This window comes from Anas platyrhynchos, chromosome 28, assembly GCF_047663525.1.
Source record: "Anas platyrhynchos isolate ZD024472 breed Pekin duck chromosome 28, IASCAAS_PekinDuck_T2T, whole genome shotgun sequence".
Taxonomy (NCBI): domain Eukaryota; kingdom Metazoa; phylum Chordata; class Aves; order Anseriformes; family Anatidae; genus Anas; species Anas platyrhynchos.
The window spans coordinates 8,341,225-8,359,151 of record NC_092614.1 but is presented as its reverse complement, the minus strand read 5'-3'; the positions used below and the strand labels follow the sequence as shown (position 1 = coordinate 8,359,151).

At 43.1% G+C, this 17,927-nt stretch overlaps 1 protein-coding gene across 3 annotated transcripts in view; it reads left to right on the top strand.

Annotated features, from left to right (window-relative positions):
* The window catches only part of LOC139999717 (protein limb expression 1-like), a 28,766-nt gene that overhangs the window by 9,923 nt on the left and 916 nt on the right, over positions 1–17,927 (top strand). The window contains exons 2-8 of one of the 3 annotated variants that reach the window (XR_011805225.1): positions 788–951; positions 3,686–7,604; positions 7,973–8,166; positions 8,369–8,488; positions 9,264–9,387; positions 9,821–10,023; positions 10,548–12,916. Coding sequence is in view for 2 of the 3 variants with exons in the window: in XM_072029071.1 (XP_071885172.1) it covers positions 8,113–8,166; positions 8,369–8,488; positions 9,264–9,387 (298 nt within the window). In the remaining variant the exon portion in view is untranslated. The other 2 variants (XM_072029071.1, XM_072029072.1) reach the window with 2 other exon arrangements.

Genomic DNA, 17,927 nt, shown 5'->3' with positions numbered 1-17,927 from the left:
AGGAAAAAAAAAAAAAAAAAGAAGAAGAAAAAAAAGGAAAATAATAATAATGATGATAAGAGTATTAATACCACTAATGTGTACAAAACAAGTGATGCACAATGCAATTGCTCACCACCTGCTGAACGATGCCCAGAAAGAAAGAAAATTATCTCTAAGCTACACATGGCTCTGTAAAAGGAGTCTAGATAAACTATACTAAAATTCTTTTCGAGTCCAAGCCGAAAAGTGTTGAGAAAACCCCAACACAGAACGTAAAACTTTGGAGTACTGGCTCAATAGTCATGATGTCAATTGGATTTCTGGTTTTCACATTTCTATTTTCACATTAGCCTGCAACTATTATCATCATAATATACAACACCTTTTTTTCCAGCTACTTCATAAAGTTTTGCATTAAAAGTCAGCTGCTTTCCTTGCATGACCATGTGTTTTTGTTTTTGTTTTTGTTTTTTGAGAATGGAAAAGAGGAATCTGAGTATAACATTTTCTCATGTTTGAAAGTGAGCAGCTTAATGGCTGCTGTGATATCAAAGTTCCAACACATTGACTTAATAGTACAATATTGCTGACCTGCAATTTATGTACTACAGTAGCCTGCAATCCCAGAAAGTCCAAAATTGCCACAAAATCATATTTTTCACACCAGCAGAAATAATCACAGACATTTTATTATCAATAATAAATGTATCAAGCTCATATGTCTGCATTTCTTGTGTAACACAGAAAACACTAAGATCAAGGACATGTATGCATCCTACATTCAGCATTTTTATGTCTTTGACAGTGAATGTCGTAGCAATATTGCAGGAGTTCTGGGAAAGCAAACAGAAGCAGAAGGCCATATTCCCAAGCGAAGGCATCATTGTGTATGAATCACTGAGCTCCCTGGGCCCACCATTTGTGAGCTATGTTACCTTGCCGGGAGGAAGTTGCTTTGGTAACTTTCAGGTAAGTGTCAGCTTCCAATCTTTGCCAGGGGAATTTTGTCTATTTATTTATATATTTATTCAGGAAAATTCTTTTGCCATAGAAGATACAGGACAACTACTTCTGTAACAATGAATACTACACTTGACTTTTCCAATCTCATTCTGTCCCAGCCCTCACTGACTTGAGAGACAAGGTACCTGAAGGAAAACAACACAGAGTTCTAGGAATGATTTTACCAGTCTTGTCTCTGGTTTCCAGTCATATCTACAATGAAGTGAAACATTATGAGTAACTCAAGTCAGGCCAGATATGTCCCTTCTACGTCAATAACCAAACCTGTCAAGTTAAGAACATGGAATTAATGAAAAGGAAATCCTTCTATTTTGATCTGAGTTCACTTTTTTTTTTTTTTTTTTTTTTTTTTTTTCTAGACCAAGAAGAACCAGCAAAAGTCGGGTGAAAAATGAAATGAAAAATGTTAAGGCCAGGCAGCTTGCTCACTGCAAGTGCTAATCTGAAAGCAGATGGAGTGCATCTTCATACACTCCATCCTGAGACACTCCACTCAACAGGCCAGACCAGCTGATGAAGTGCATTGCTGTCCTGAAGTTTCATGTGATGGGCTACTTTTAAGTCTCTTGTTTATGCTGTAGTACTTGAGGTCTATGGCAGGACCACAGCACACTCTTATTTGTCTACCCTTCTTTCTTGATCGTGTGTGGGAAAGAGAGAACGTGCAGAGGCCCTCAGCCACATGGTGCACCTGTCACTCTGTGCAGCTACATCCCTGAGCCAAAGTACCAAACTTCATGCTTGTGAAAGGACTTTACACAAACTACAGAAATCTAAAATGAAGCATCCAAACACTTACAGGAGGGTGGGCCCTCTCGATGCACCTCAACGTGGGATCCACAAGTCCTCACGTGGTTTCATCCAGCACACTTCTCTGTCCCTCCTCGCTAAACTTGCTCAGAGGCAGCTGTTACCAAGGTGTCACAGTGACATCATTCAATTCTGTTTCTGAAGTCATCACCGTAGGCCCCTGGCAGCGGCAACACAACACTCTCTCTTGCTAAGGCGAATGTCTCAGAAACAAGTAGAGAAGTCCCACTCTCCCCAAGCTGACTTTAATTGGAGTAGTTCCAAAATTATTCTCTGCCCCCCTACATCTGGGGAAGGTGTGTGAGGAATCTTTTCCTTAAGAAAGGATTACAAGCCAAAAAAAGCTTGCTTCTGATACGTTCCCCTTCCTTTTAGAGCTGTTCACCTTTGATTTCCAAGGAAGAAAAAAGAAGGTGAAATCAACAATTCTCCTCCTCCGAGTTGGGAATATGAAATAAGCCCAATTATTTAGGAAGCCTGCAAAAGGAAACTATACATTTCCTTGTTAAACACCTTGTTGCTTCTGAAAACTTTTCCAGTACTTTGCAGCTGCAGTGCTTTTCGGTGGGTGGGCAGCCGAGCTCCATCACGGCCACTCTCTCCCTCCCCCTCCTCAAAGAGAAAGGGAGAGAAAATACGAGGCAAAGGGCTCAAGGGTTGAGACAAGGACAGGGAGATCGCTCAACAAGGATCGTGATGGGCAAAGCAGACTCAGCATAGGGAGACAGTAAGATTTCCTGCCTAACTACTACTACTACCAGGCTAGACAAGTGAGAACCAAAGGAAAGAAACCAAAAACACCTTCCTTCCCCCCATCTGAGCTCTTCCAGCTCCTCCCCCCGTGCAGCGCAGGGGAACAGGGGGACTGGACTGGGGGTTGTGCTCAGTCTGTAGCACTTCATCTCCACCACTCCTCGGTCCCTCTTTGCCCCTGCTCCACGTGGGCTCCTCTCCACGGGCTGCAGCTCCGGCCCGGGGCCTGCTCCTGCGGGGGCTCTCCATGGGCCGCAGCCTCCTCCAGGCCACATCCACCTGCTCCACCGGGGGCTCCTCCACCCATGGGGGGGCTGCAGCGTGGAGATCTGCTCCATGGGGGACCCATGGGCTGCAGGGGGACAGCCTGCTCCACCAGGGGCCTCTCCCTGCACAGCCCGCAGGGGAACTGCTGCTGCCTGCCTGCAGCACCTCCTGCCCTCCTGCGGCGCTCACCTGGGAGCTGCAGGGCTGCTTCTCTCACGCTTTCACAATCCTCTCTCCCAGCTGCTGTTGCACAGCAGTATTTTCCCCCCTTCCTTAAATCTGCTCCCCCGAAGCCCACCCAGCAGCACTCCCTGCCTCGGCTCTGGCCAGCAGCAGCTCCTTTTTGGAGCCATCTGGAGCTGGCTCTGCTCTGATGCTGACAAGATGGGGCTGCATTCATTTCCAAACTGGCTGTCATAAAAGCCTTCACCTTTGCATTACATTGAGGCAGCGGTGATCTCAGCCTTATTGTATTGCTCTGCGTAATGTAGCTCCCAAAAGAGATCCCAAGGTCCAGAACAGACATGGAAATAACTGGGGGGTTGTAAGGAAAACAATTGCATTCCATCTACATGCTTGGGTGTTATTAACAGAGCTTTGTATACTGAGCTGGTGCTTGGTAGGAGAAAAACCATAAATCTTCCCTAGGAAAGTAGGACCCCCTCAGCTACATACTGCTGTGAGGAAACTCAGATGTAAGAACACACTTAAATAACACATCAGCAGAGCTGTTGTGCTCCTGACCACCAAAGGCACCTTTTTCCAACACCGTCGTACTGGAAGTTGATGCAGCTGATTCCATCCTTAACGTGGGACTGTACAGTGCTGTAAAAGAAATATTTTTTCACAGCTTTGGAGAAAGTGAAGCAGAGAAAACCCCACCTAACCACTGATACCTGGACCCCAAACTGCCACAGACTGACAGCGATGCCCACTGGATATCTCCTGCTGCCTTCTGACTGCTCCAGCAGAAGTCCCGTTTGAATTAGCCAGCAGGTCCCTCTGAGTGGCTTTGCTGAAACTCCTGCCGTAGGAAGTATCCTACGGGAGCCAAGTTGCTAAACTGATGTGTGGTTTTCCCTTAACCCCCTCAGCCCTGACTTTGCAGCTCCTGACGACACTGCCAACGTGTGCAGTGTCACCGTGTGCCAACTAGGTGCCAGCTGCCATGTTTTATAGATTGTAAAATGAGTGATTTGGGACTCGTGAGCACTGAGAACAGGTTAGCAATTGCTTAAGAGCTTTACTTGTGTCGCTCTGGGGCAGGGAGATGGGTGAAACATCTTAGGCTTGAAAGTGATTCCCTGCAGAGGGACGTGCTCAGATCTGTACAACAGATCTGTCGTTTTGGTCACCTTATCAGATCCCTGCTTGAGAGGTTGCTTGCAAGAATCGATTCCTCTTCACCTTGATGTGTCAAGCTAAAGACAAATCTGTGCCAAAGCACTGTCTGATCAGACGAGTGCCTCAGTTCAGGATTGTTCTTGGACAGCTCCAGAAACACCAGGACGATCAGCGCCTTCAGGAACAGATTAATTGGATCTCGAGGCTGTCATAAAACAGGTCCCTGAAGTTTGAAGACTCTTCCAATAGTTTGGGCCAGCAAGGAGCAGCTGTACCTGGCGGCTGCGGTAACTCGGGGCTCAGAGTCTCAGAGAGCGTGCTGAAAGGTGACCCCCAGCTGGCTGCTGGAGGAAGCTGAGGCAGCGTTCAGCTCTAACCTTTGCCTTCTTGGCTGTCATCTTTGCACTCCTGCTGTCAGTGGGTGTTGAGTGTCCTTCCCCCCAGCCTCAGCACGTGCCCTCAGATGTAGGCAGCGTTTAGCAGCTAGAATTCACTCCAATATAAAGAGTACAAATCATGCGTTTTCTGCTTTTGCTTTGGAACTCTTAGCTTGAGGTTTTCCTGCAGGCCATGAGGTTTCTTGCAGCAGCAGGGATGAGTTCTGTTAGCAAGAGGCTGTTCTGTGCTTCGACTGTGGGAAGATGAATGGTTACCTGTGCACCGTTAAATAGAACTTGACACCTAGCACACCGCACTTGCAGCCTGTGGGGTGCTTTAACAAGCAGGTAAATCAGCAGAGGCTGTTTTGCAGCCGGGGTGATGCTGGGTGATTAAAAAGCAGGGGCAGAACAAGGAGTTTCTAGTGTTTGTTCTTGCTTGTCATCCGACTCTCCACTTCCACTGTTCGTTAGAAAAAAAACAAAAACAAAAACAAAAACAAAAAACAAAAAACAAGGGGTAAGCATCTTAATATCTTTATTATAAATGGAAGGCACAAAACAGACCAGCTACAGAGACTGTCCAAGAGAAATACTTGGTGCTTTATAAACAAACAAGGAAGTACCCTTAGGTGGGTGTGATAATCCTCCTCTAATGCGTTTTTGGAGTGCAAAAATAGATTTGTTCCTTTCTTGCTCTTCTCTCCAGGACAAAGGCAGAATAGGCAACTGCAAAGTTAGACCAGGGAGGTCAGTTTGTTCCATACTGAGAAAGACAAGCCTGTAAAACAAACTAGACAGATTTTCTTGGTACTATTTATCTTCCTTCAGCAAAGGCAAAGCTTATGACACTTGTTGGTGTGTATTTCCAGACCCCCAGCTACTGGCACTGTAGCGCATCTCTAATTCTTTGGTACAAAAGGTTCAAAATCTCTTAATGCAAACATTTTACCAGCACCCTGGAGCAAAAAAAAGAAATCTAAAAATCTTACCAACTTCTATTACAGACCTGCTGAGTGCACCAGAGTTACTCATTTTTATTCAGGCTTTCAGGGGCAACTTCAGTTGGTTTAGCGCCCGGATTGCCGTGTTAGCAGGTGTCAGTTTAAAAAAAAAAAAGCTTTTGAGGTCCTTTTTAAAATGAGACTGCTTTTTTGGAATTTAGGGCTGCGAGGTATGCTTGGTTTTGCTTTCTTCCCATTCCTTAGACCAGATCCATTCAGATTCTGAACAGCGTTCCCGGTCTGTTCAGGAAACTGGAAGGCAACAAGCAAAATGATGAGCTCCTTGGGCAGTCAAAAGAGCTAAATCTGGAGAGTGTTTTGAGTCAAACTTCCATGCTAAGGAGCACCAGTAATTGTTAGAAGTAGATGCAGAGGAACCTGCATGGCACTGGGTGTGTTTCTGAAGGTGCTAAAGGTCCGAAGTGACGATTCCTATCCATAGTAAAGAAGAGAAGGAAAGCTTGCACTTAACTACTGTTTTTATTCCCTTTGCCCAGCAGTCAAAAGCAGTAACTAATATGAGAAGCCAACTTTTCCTCTCTTTATTTTAGATTTGAGAAAATTCCCTGCCAAAAAAATATTTCCTGGAAAATTCACTAGTGTTTGTGTGAGTAAAAGGTTCCAACCTTTGATTATTAATTTGTAAGAACTATTTCATCCACTTTTGTCCAGAAGAGTCAGAAATAATTTGCACAGAAATGTGCAGCGTTTTAATGAAAGGTTTCAGAATCACTCTAATTTGAACTTTATCTGGTCTGGTTGCAGGTTTTGTGTTTAGTGTCTTTAAAAAAAATAATAATTAAAATTTCTGACTTCATCTCAGAAAAAAGAAAAAAAAAATGCTTGTGGCTAAATAAAATCTGTTGCAGCTCTGCTCATCGAAAAATCATTGGCTGTTAAATTGGACCTAAGTCGTCTTCTCTAACCTTTCATGATCCTGCAGCAATGGATGAGGATGGATATATGGATTAGGGAACAGCACGTGGTGGCAAACCTGTGGTATTTGCTACAGCGCAGAAAGAAAAACCCAATTGCTTCCAAAAAATCCAACTAATTCAAAATCCTTGGCATCATGCAGTCATGCCACTGGCAAAGTGAGCATTCCCCTGCCTCTCAAAGCTTGCTGTACCCTTGATCTGCTGTCTTCCTGCTGTTAATTGATTGCAACTCTACGTGTCTGATCAGGGCTACGAGTTGTTCTTGCTATGGAGATCATACAACATATACTGTGCACGCTTGTGTGTATAGATCTGTTTATCCTGTATGCATGTACATACGTCTGCATATTTGTGTGCTGGCCCCCAGATCACTCATCTTACAAAGCATCGGCCTCGAAGGCATACTCATCAAAATCTTTTGTAGAGCCTCCATTTTTTTCTAGTTCCCTCAAAATGAGAGAATTTTTACGCGCTCTCTGTGTCGAAAAGGCAAAAATTCTGATTTTCACTGTCGCTCTCGCTAACTTTCTCTCACTCCCTCCTCGTGTGTGTATAAACACAGATGTGTGTATGCGTCTGCACATCTGTGGATTTATATGCACTGGTATGTTTTTTGCTGTACAGGTAATAAAGACGGGGAAAGGTTTTTGTGTTTTCTTAATAGGTGAAGAAATCTTGAAGACCAGAGATTGGAACATACTGAATTTTAAATTAAAAAAAAAAAAAAAGTTAAATTGTCTGGCTGTGGAAGATGGAGCCTCATTTTTGCAGCCACTTTGAATCACGAGTTCATCTCTAAATGCGCTGGGTTTTTTGTTTTTGTTTTGTTTTGTTTTTTTGGTTTTTATTTTTTTGAAGAGCTAACTATCCCTGGCTGTCTCCAGTCTGAGAGAGCATTCAAATGGACTTGCTTCCTCTATTAGTTATAAGCCGTTTAAAAGCACATCCTATGTTTGAATTGTGGATGAGAGGTTCCCTTGGCAAAGTGAGGAGGAAAATTCTTCCTACCCCTTTATTTTTAATTCACGGATTCAGTCTTGGTTTGGCCTACAGGAGAAGTTAACTGGAAGTCTTTGAAGATCGATAACTTTGCTGAGGTTGTCCAGGTAGGTGAAATGGAAGACCCACAGTGCCTGGAACGTGCTGTTTAATGCGTCCTAACTGTGTTCTAGAGAAGTTATTTGTAGCCAGAGTTGATTATTGACTTGCATGTATGATCAGGTGGTTTTTTAAGGAGTGACTCCGTTTTCAGGCTTCCAGATGTGCTCCAAGTCATCTTATTGAGGATGTGGAAGAGAACGCTTGCTGACAAAGCTCCTGGCAGCTTTACGGAACTTTCATATTTAGTTAGTTCATGTAACAGCTGATTTCAAGGCTTTGCTCTCTTCGAGAGACTGATAACTTGATTTGATGAACTGAAGAAAGCTGGAAAAATGTTGGTTCCTCATTATTTTTCACTTGTTACTTTCTTTAGGGTTACTTTTCAAAAGAAGATTTCCCTGCTCACAAGCCAGTAGAAGACTTTCAGCCCAAGCAAGGGTGAAGACAGCTCTCTCCAAGAGCAGAGGAAGGCCCTGTGGAGAGAAGCCGAGCTTGTTAGCAGAACTCGTCGGCATGTCTAAACAAGGAGACGATTGCTACTTCTATTTCTATTCTACCTGTACCAAGGTATGGCTGGCTTTCCTTTGCTTTGCTTTTTTTTTCCCATTTTTTTTCAGGAAGGAGTAGATTAGGAGGAGGAAGCACGCTGGTCTTTGGTTAACTTGAGAACCAGATAGATTCTGAATTCAGTTGTAGCAACATTAGGCAGCAGCATGGCCATTTTTGAGGCTGTACTCTATTTTCCTCGTTGGTTTCCTTTTGGTTCCAGGGAGACAAATGTGCCTACCGCCACTGCGAAGCTGCTCTGGGCAATGAGACGGTCTGCAAGCTGTGGCAGGAGGGTCGTTGTTTCAGGAACGTCTGCCGATTCAGACACATGGAAATTGACGTGAGTGCCTAACGATGTGTTCTCAAAATCAATTAACAAAAGCATTTTTCAGTGCCGTAGGTGTACTGATTGTGCTTTTGCAGGATAGATTTGTTTGCTTCAAAATCATACTTGTTTCTGTTACCAAGAGAGGGAGTGGGAGGAAGCAGAGGAAAATAAAATCAATGCCTTAGGTATGTCTTAGCAAGATATATATATATTTTTATTAGATGCTGACAGTTTTCTCAACAGATGCAGAATAGCTGTTAAATAGACTGCTAAAACCTGCTGGAGCAGGGGGGTAATAAACAGGCTGTTCTATCGTCATGGGAGCAGGCTTGATAATGAACTCTCAGGTCTCTTCTGACCCACAGTCCTTCCGATAACGCTGTTCTAGCTGCCTGGGGTAGGAAGTGGGGAAAGTTAAAGGTGCAGAAGAACTAAGTCTCCAAGAAGTAGTTCTAGACAGGGTTAACCTAGGCAATTTCAGATGTTCTTTTTCCCTCTGAATAATGCTAGTATAATCCTAGGTGTATTAGTTTAACCCACCCTCAACTGGTGTCTGAGAGTGCCTGTCTTCTCAAACTGAATGATGACAAATCTAAATGTGCATAGTGGTTCCAGCTTATGCAAACTTTGTGAATATGCCCAGAAATACTCCACTGAACTGAGAAACTGACCTTTGGAATGATGTTTCAGCACTGTGTTGTGACAGCTGTCATGATCTGGAGCTGCGCATCTCTTTGCAAGCCTCAGGTGCATGTTATCACGAGCTTTTCTTTCTTTCTGTCTTCAGAAAAAGTGCAGTGAGATTCCTTGCTACTGGGAGAAGCAGCCGGGAGGCTGTCAGAAAGCCAACTGTGCTTTTCATCATGCAAAGGGACGTTACATCGATGGACAATTCTTCCCACCAAGCAAGAGTGAGTTTAGGTCCTTTTTCTTGAAGTGCTGAAGACTTAATTTGGAGTATTACTTAGTGGGTGCCAATCCTGTAGGGGGCATCAGGTAACTGTTCATTTGTGAGTACAGGAAAAGGTCTGCAGTCATAGGTGTACTGCACCGAGTGTACTGCTGGTGTTTGTTTTCTGCTTTCGTGCTCAGCTTCTCTTGGCTTTGTGTGATGTTTGCCTTGCAGTTTGCTTCCTGTTGTTTCATCTTTTGCTGGGTGGTAGGGAGATGTGTTGTTGTTCGAAGGGAAGTCTTTGTTGACGGTGTAAACAGTGATGGGATGGGCAAAAGGAGATGATGAATTCATTGTCTGTGCGGGTTATCTGCCTTTCCTACCACCTCTTTGCTAAATTGTGGTCAAAGTTTTAAACTGCCATATTACCGATGATCATCCTCTTCCTCTAGCTACACTGCCAAGTCCGCCTGAGTCCGCGGACGATGATTTGAAAGTGGCTCAGATGTCACTGCAGCAAAACAAACTTTCTGTCCAGTCAAATCCCTCTCCACAGCTAAGGGGGTGATGAAAGTGGAAAACTCTGAAAATGTCCCAAGCCCTACACACCCTTCAGTTGTAATCAATGCTGCAGATGATGATGAAGATGATGATGGTGAGCATGTTTTGGTTCTTGGAAGGAATTTGTGCTGTAAATGATTGTGTAAATCTTTGGTTCTTGAAGGAATCTGTGCTGTAAAGGAATGTAGAAATCACAGATGACCTGAGGTCTGACTAGCGATAGGGCAGGCAGTGTGGCCAGGTCACTGGTGGCTTTGTCCGGCAGTCAGTGGACAGAACCTGAAACGTTGGAGGAAAGCTTAGAACCACTCCTGGCTTTAGCTGGTCTGTTGTGTAAAGTTCTATGTGAAACTAGGAAGGAAATTTCTTTTTTCTGTCTGAAGAGCAATGTGTTGTGTAGTAGTTAAAGCTGCAGAGAGAATCTAGAGTCCTAGATGTTTTGTCCTAGTGTATTCTACTTAGGAGTTCATCAGGTCAATGTAGCTCTTTAAAAAACAAAACAAAACAAAAGAGCAACAAAGTTTTTTATATGAAGCATGGGCTGAAGTGTCACTGCATGAGCTACGTAATCATGAACAATCTGGTCTATGCATAACTGAATAGATTTTTCCCCTTCAGACCAACTTTCTGAGGAAGAAGAAACTAAAACTCCTGTCCAGCAACCAGCTGTGGAAGGCAAAAATGGATTACGGGTGATTTCCACTCGCAAAGGCAGTTCTACTGCTACTAAACAAGGTATTCCAGCACCTTAGTAGGATAAATCAGAAGAACTTGACAGTTAACTCAAAAGCAGTGTGGTGTAAAAACACAACAAAATGTAGGGATGCTGAATGGACTCGGTTATTTCCATGATCTCATTTCTGCCATGAATACCATCATGTGCCAATTGGGTCAGAAAGGTGAACTCCTTTTCTTTATTTTTGGAGAACAAAACAGGGCCACAGCATGGAGTTGAAATGGCTGCACGTGCAGCCTTGCAACCACTGTTGATAAGCCATATCTAACGATAGAGGGATCTAATATCGTGTAAATGGATTAAAATTAAAACTACATTTTTAAGCCTGAAGGATGAAAGGAGGGGCAAAATGCCCTTGGTTCTCTGGCTCTTTCACTTGTGAGGAGTGTTGACAGGCTTTATTCTAAATACTTCAGAAAGTTGCTGAGCGCTAAGAAGCCTGAGGAGCTGTGGTCCTCAGTGAGTGCCTCTAAGCCAGTCTCATGAACTGTTTCCTATTTTCAGAGGGCAATCTGAATTTTGGAATAAAAACACTTGAGGAAATCAAATCTCAGAAGATGAAGGAAAAAAATAAGAGACACAGTGGTGAGTTAGTACAGTCAGTACTTTAGGTGTTAGCTGAGCACGTGTTTCGATGATAGATGGTGGCAAATAAGCATGTTAGTAATAGACACAAGGAGACAGCGTGTGGGAAGATGCTCTTTTCAAAGTTCTTGGAAATCTGTGGCTTTATTAGTTTAGTTGAAGATGGAAGTGGTTCAAGAGGAACTGAGTTGTGTTTTTGGGCTATTCAGCGTATTTTCCTTGAAACAGTAGATCACCGTATTTAAAGCTATGTGGTTATTCCACAAATGCTTGAAAGTCTGCTCCTAACGTCAGCCTAGAGTCCTAAATTGTGATGTGCTGCTCATTTCTTTGTGGTGTTTGAACATTTGCCAGTTAACTGTAAATTCATGCATGTATACAAAGCTGTACGCAGACCAGGAAGCTGCTGATGCTCCAACTGAGTTTCTGGGTGTGCATTACGCTCCTCTTAACATGTGTGTTGGGGGCTTACAGCAGTGCTTACAGTAGAGCTATTTGACCTGCAGTGTGGGTTAAGGTGGGTAACATAGAAAAGGGATTCGGTGTTACTGAAACACTGGATATGTTACTTTTATCATAGTTAGCTTTGTTACATCATGTCTAAAACTAGACTGAAGCTCTTCAGGGCATTGTCCTGTCTTCTGTTTCTGAGAAGTACTTAAATGCTTTAGGGAACTGAAGCTAGAAATACACCCTTTTGTTTCAGTCATTTCACAGTTTAGCTTTCTAAATGTCTCTTTGTTTATCAAGTCTTTAGGGTGGAGTAAGCTCTGTGTACTTACAAATTGCTGCATCAGACATGCTAAAGCAGTGTTCCATGTCATTAGTAGGACCGACTTGGTCTTATCTGTTGTTTTAATATAAAAATCTGAAATAATCCATTCACGTATGCTGACATGGTTTGTAGAAAAGCATGACCTACAAATGAGTAAAGCACTAAATAAATAAATAAATAAATAAATAAATTACTACTTGCTAGAAATAACCATTGCTATAATGTTGCCTTAAAATTATATGGTACATGTATATAATGCTCATCTTCTGTTGGTGATGCATGAATCTGAGTAACAGGTACTTTTGGCTGCAGGAGCTGTGTTCACAACTCTTACTGCTTGGAGCAGACTGCACAGAGAGTTGCACTAACAGCCTGCTAGTGATATGCAGATCAGAACGTTTGGGAACTGGGTCATTTATGGGAGCTGTCAATCCATGCCATGATGGTGTTGCAAGTTGGATTATTGAGGGCTCTTTTTGTAACGGGGTTACTTACTTCCTTGACACATTAGTGAAAGCCTTCTCTCAAGACTATGGCTCTTGCTAATACATAACACAAATGGAAACAATTTCAAATACTTGCCAGCAGGCTTTGCTTCCTTTTACCTTCATGCGGATTTTTCCTGTAGCCTATGTAGTAGGGAATATTGTGTTCAGATAAATAGGGTTTGGGCAACAGGCTGTTATTTACTTCCAATATTTTACCGCACTTCAAAACTCTTCCTTGAAAACTACTGTAGAAGTTGAAATGATGCTTCAGGTCATAGTTTGATCTGTGGAATTATGAAACTCCTTGTGGTATTTGATTAAGGAGGCATTGGGGAGGCACTGGGGAGGCAAGGACAATCCCCAGACAAGGACTGTATATCTCGAAACAAGACGCTGCAACTCATGATAAGGCAGTGGTAGACAGACAGAGAAACAAATGGAAGGACTATAAATCTCAAAACTGGACATTGGAATTCATTATAAAGATACAACAAATGGAAGAATTAGCAACAACCAGCGCTTGCAATTAAGAAACATGCCAACTCAGCAGATTCCTGACCAAAGGTGAAAAGTACACTGTGAGGAAGACTCGGGGTCTTCCTCCCAAAGACCCCTGCCCACGTCCCAAAGACCCCTGCCCACAATTCTTGGGAGGCTCTACGCAGGCGCAAGGTGCCAAAAGGCTAATTAGCATGAGAAGCGAGGGAAGGCGGGGATAGGTAAGGAATATGTATAGGCGCTTGTAGAATATTGATAGATTGATTGTATAAATTCAAGACTGCTTTCCGCCTTGGGTATGCACGATAGGTGGAGAGATCCCCTGTGCATCATCCAGCGCTGCAATAAAGACTATACCACTTCAAGGAATTTCGGCTTCGATCTTTGAATCATATTTGAACACTTTCTTTCTGTGATCAAAAAGCTTCCTTAAACACAGCCTCAAGCTCAATTACACCAGTGTGTTTTTAATTTTCTACGGCTGGTTATTTCTATAGCAATACAGAATAACACTGCTCATAATTCCTGAGGTGGGGGGAACTATACCAGCCTCTGAAAGGGTGCTAGCAAGCACCTCTAATTAGCTGAAAGCTTTTGAGGTATCAGCCCATTGTTTTTTCAGGGAAGGGGGAATGGGAGCCATACTTTGAAACTGAAGTGCTAGGTGCTTAATAAAATGGGTCTGCCAGAATTGTAGGTGTGGTGCTAAAATATGAAGCCTGGCATGGTGGTAGGCCTTGGTGAATCACTGGATCCATCTTTAGGTGTTGCAGAAGTGGGATAATTTGATCCTGCTGTAATATGAATAGTATTGAAATGTCCTACCAACTGAATTAGCAATGTTAACAACTATCTGCGACTCAACTAGAAAATAACCTGCAATCTCATGTATTTGCAATTCACTTTATAAACTCATTGCCATCCATTATGATGATGATGATGTAGAAACACCGAATTCAGGAATAAGGTTTTGTAAATTGATATCATGTTGTCACTATAGTATTTCAGTGAATTGGAACAGCAGAATTCCATGGGTAGTACTTGTTAAATGTACTTGTCAGCTGGGCTCTTAATTGCATGCCAACTACGATAAGACAGCAAAGGTATACTTATTGGTGTGTTTACATTGGTGTATTTATATTGGTGTATTTATAGACGAAAGAAGGGAGTTTGCAGCCACTTTATGTACCTGTGTAGAGGTTCAGCTATGTGTAATTATTTTCAGATTGTATGTGCAAAAAGAAGGATTTGGCAGCATTAGCCACTGCTGCCACTGTACAAATAAAGACTGTTGTGCCGTTGTACTGTTTACATTAACTATAAATACACCACAGTAGAGAGAGACTAGAAATTCCAAGCTTTTACTGAAGAGTCATACTATAGTTCTTTTTTTTTTCTTAAGCCAAGCACAGCAGGGAGTCTGCAGACAAAACTTTGAGTGTTGTCTGCTTTAGAGCAACATCCAGCATCATAAGTTCTTGTGGAATATGACTGAGCACTTTTATCTGGTGCTTTTTCTTGCTGTAAAGATGCACCTGTAATCTTTTCTCTGAGCTTCAAGTTTCAACATATTTCGTGTCCAGCTAGTAAGAGCATGAAGTCTCTCAACTTTAACTAATTTCCTCAGCTGGTTAACTATATAGTTATTTAGCATTAAAATATTTGTCAATGTATGCACACGTGTGCATATGTGCACAGTCTTGTCTGCACAAAAATCCAAATGTATCCTGTTCTGTCATTTAAAGAGTGACAAATATGAATTACTTATGATGTAGATATGATTGACCTGTATTTTCTAGATACATAGTTGTGGTCTGATCAGCTAATCTGAATATCAGCATCAAGTAGATTCACAGCTCAATGGCCGTTTTCTCCTAAGATGACCAGCTTCATTTTCTCTTCTTTTGAGAGAAATGGAGTTGAGTAACTTTGTGTGATGAGAATGCTCTTTTCTGTAACCTTTTTGTCTCCTGTAAACTTAAGAGTAGAGCATGGTTCTTTCATCTCTGAAAAGTGAAATGACATATTCCTTTTAAATCATTATTTTGGGGAATGGTCTCTGCCATGCTATTGTTGCATGTTGACATACCTGAGTATATATGGAGCACCTATACAATTTTGGACTGGAGAAATTCTGGAGTTAAGTGGTAAAGAGAGCCTGTGGAAACTTCTGCAGAGTCTCATGTTCTTTTGTAATAGTACTTAATAAGGAACAGATTTGTAGGTTATCTAAGCAGATAACTCAAGAACTTGTTTCAAAATCTAAAGATCCCTTTTGAACAGTAATTTCAAGAAGTATGTATTATCTCACTACACCGCTGTCATAATATGTCAGCATATCTAGATGTCTGTTTTCTATGAAATTTGTAATCAGAGATGGATATCATCACTTTCAATACTCTGCTAATTGACCAAACTCTGCATGGAAAAACTGCAGTTGGACAAACATAGATATACCCAGGATCTAGCTTTAATGTTAGGTAAATGATTTGATCTTTAGAATGGTGTCCCAGGGATGTACATGTTGCTTTTAGCTACAGGCAACAACAGAAGGCATAAGTGTTGCTTAGTTCCGTCTCCCCCCAGCGTATCCTCTGTGTCTTGCTGTAAGAACAGGTGAACTTGATGTTTGTGGACGGTACCAGCTGAAATGCTGGGTTCACCTCCCTGTGGAGAAAACTGCTTGCTGAATCTCCAGTGCATTGCAAACAAAATTAAACTTCTTGTAAAAGAAGAGATAAGGCTGCTTACCCCAAACTGGAGCTTGCGTATGTGTATTATCTACTTCATTTTTAAATTGTGTTTGTCAGGCTCTGGGGATGGCATCTGAAATAGTTTTTAAGCACTAAATTATTCTATTCTATTCTATTCTATTCTATTCTATTCTATTCTATTCTATTCTATTCTATTCTATTCTATTCTATTCTATTCTATTCTATTCTATTCTATTCTATTCTATTCTATTCTATTCTATTCTAATTGTGTCTATTTCCACCCAGAACATGAAGACCAGCTTCTTGTAGAGCCACCTTTTTTCCACGAAATCTCTCAAGAGCGAATGTATTAGCCTAAAATGTGTTTGGTAGATTGTTGTTTTTTTTTTTTTTTTATGTAATTCTTCTTTAGTTACCTAAGGTAATACAGTGTAGTCGGTTAAAATATAAATAAATTATACTGTATCTTTTTGATTTCTCCCTCATTCCCCCAATTCCAGCCCTGTCTTATGCTTTCTGAGCCAAAAAAACCCACTTCTGTGGTTTAATGATATGAATTATTGCTTGTTTGATCAAACAATGTTTTCATTCTACCTTCTGTGCTACTTTCCCAGGAAACTGATAATGAAAAGAAGCCAGCTCCCTAGAATTTCAGACATGGCAATGGAATCTGCTCTAATCAGTTCAGTCCCTACCATTGCGTCTCGTTTTGCCTTACTACAACTGGAAAGTGATACTGATTCAGAGCCTGGAAAAGGCAGAAGTGGCCGACGTGCTGGTAAATCTCTAGCTTCAGGGTGTAGATCTATAAATGTGAAGAAAAGAGAGAAAAGAAGAAAAAAGAGAGAACAGCAGCAGAGTGAGGCCAATGATGTAAAGGGATTATATTTTCAACAGTGAGTAAGGTTGTTGTCTCATCAAGAGTTTTTGCTGTCCCTGAAAAGTCATTGGTTTTGGTTTTCCCTGTGAAAGAAGAACTACTTAATTGCAGATTACATCTTTACATTGTCCTGTCTTATGTTTCTGAGAAGTACTTACACGCTTTAGGGAACTGAAGCTGGAAATACACCTTTTTGTTTCAGTCATTTCACAGCTTAGCTTTCTAAATGTCTCTTTGTTTATCAAGTCTTTAGGGTGGAGTAAGCTCTGTGCACTTACAAATTGCTAAAGCAGTGTTCCATGTCATGAATGGGACCGACTCGGTCTTATCTGTTGTTTTTCATATACAAATCGGACAGAATCCGTTCGTGTTTTGCTCCTTGAGCTCTGTCGGCATTGTGTCTACAGATGTGTCTGTGTGTGGACGTGTGCCTGGGCACTCCCGGCGGCTGCTGGGCCAGCAGCTGCGAGCAGTTGTGAGCGTGGCTCGCCTACTTGGAGACCGCTTGTGTTTGAGGGAAAACTCAGCCTTTACCGCTGAGCTCCACCGGAGCCGTGAGGAGACGCTCTCCTCCATGACGAGCGCGGCGATGGAAGCCGCATTTCGCACCCCTGCTTTGACCACAAGCAGACGGCCCCCTCCACCCTCCCCAGGACTCGAGGGCGAGCTGTGCGCGTCCCTGGGGGCCGGGGGCTGCCCCCCGGTGTCCCCTCACACCCACCCCTCAACCCCCGCTCCGCCTGCGCCCTCCTGCCGCGGGGGGCCGCTGTGCGCACGGGGCGGCGCCGCCGAAGGTTGCGGCCGTTGCCTAGCGAGGCGCTGTCACCAGCAGCGCGGGCGGCCCAGGCGCGGCCCGCCGGCCCCTCAGCCCGCCCGGAGGCTGCCTCCCGCCGCCCGGAGCAGGTTTGGAGCGGGGAGCGACGGGGCCGGGGCTGGGGCTGGGGGGAGCCGCCCCACAGCGCCGCTGAGCCGGCATTTTGCTTGGTGTTTGTTTGAGGAAGTAGGAAATGGGATCTCTCCCCTCCTCCGCCCCTCCCCTCCCGCGACTGGTTTGGGTGTCATTTTGGGAGGGGGGGGCGGGGGAGGGGGAGTCAGTAAGTTTTCAGTATGTGCTCGTGATTGCTGTGCCCTTTCTGAAATGAGCAGGATTTCAGGCTCTTGCTTCTCTTTCTTGGCTTCCCTTTGCTCTGTTCTGTACAACAAGGCTTTTTGTCAGCTTCCAAAGTTTCTCAGCTCTGAATGGACAAGCCCTCAATGCAAATGGGTGTGAGTGAAATGCCAAAACTCTTCTCTTTGCAACCACAGAAGACTTGTGTTTCAAT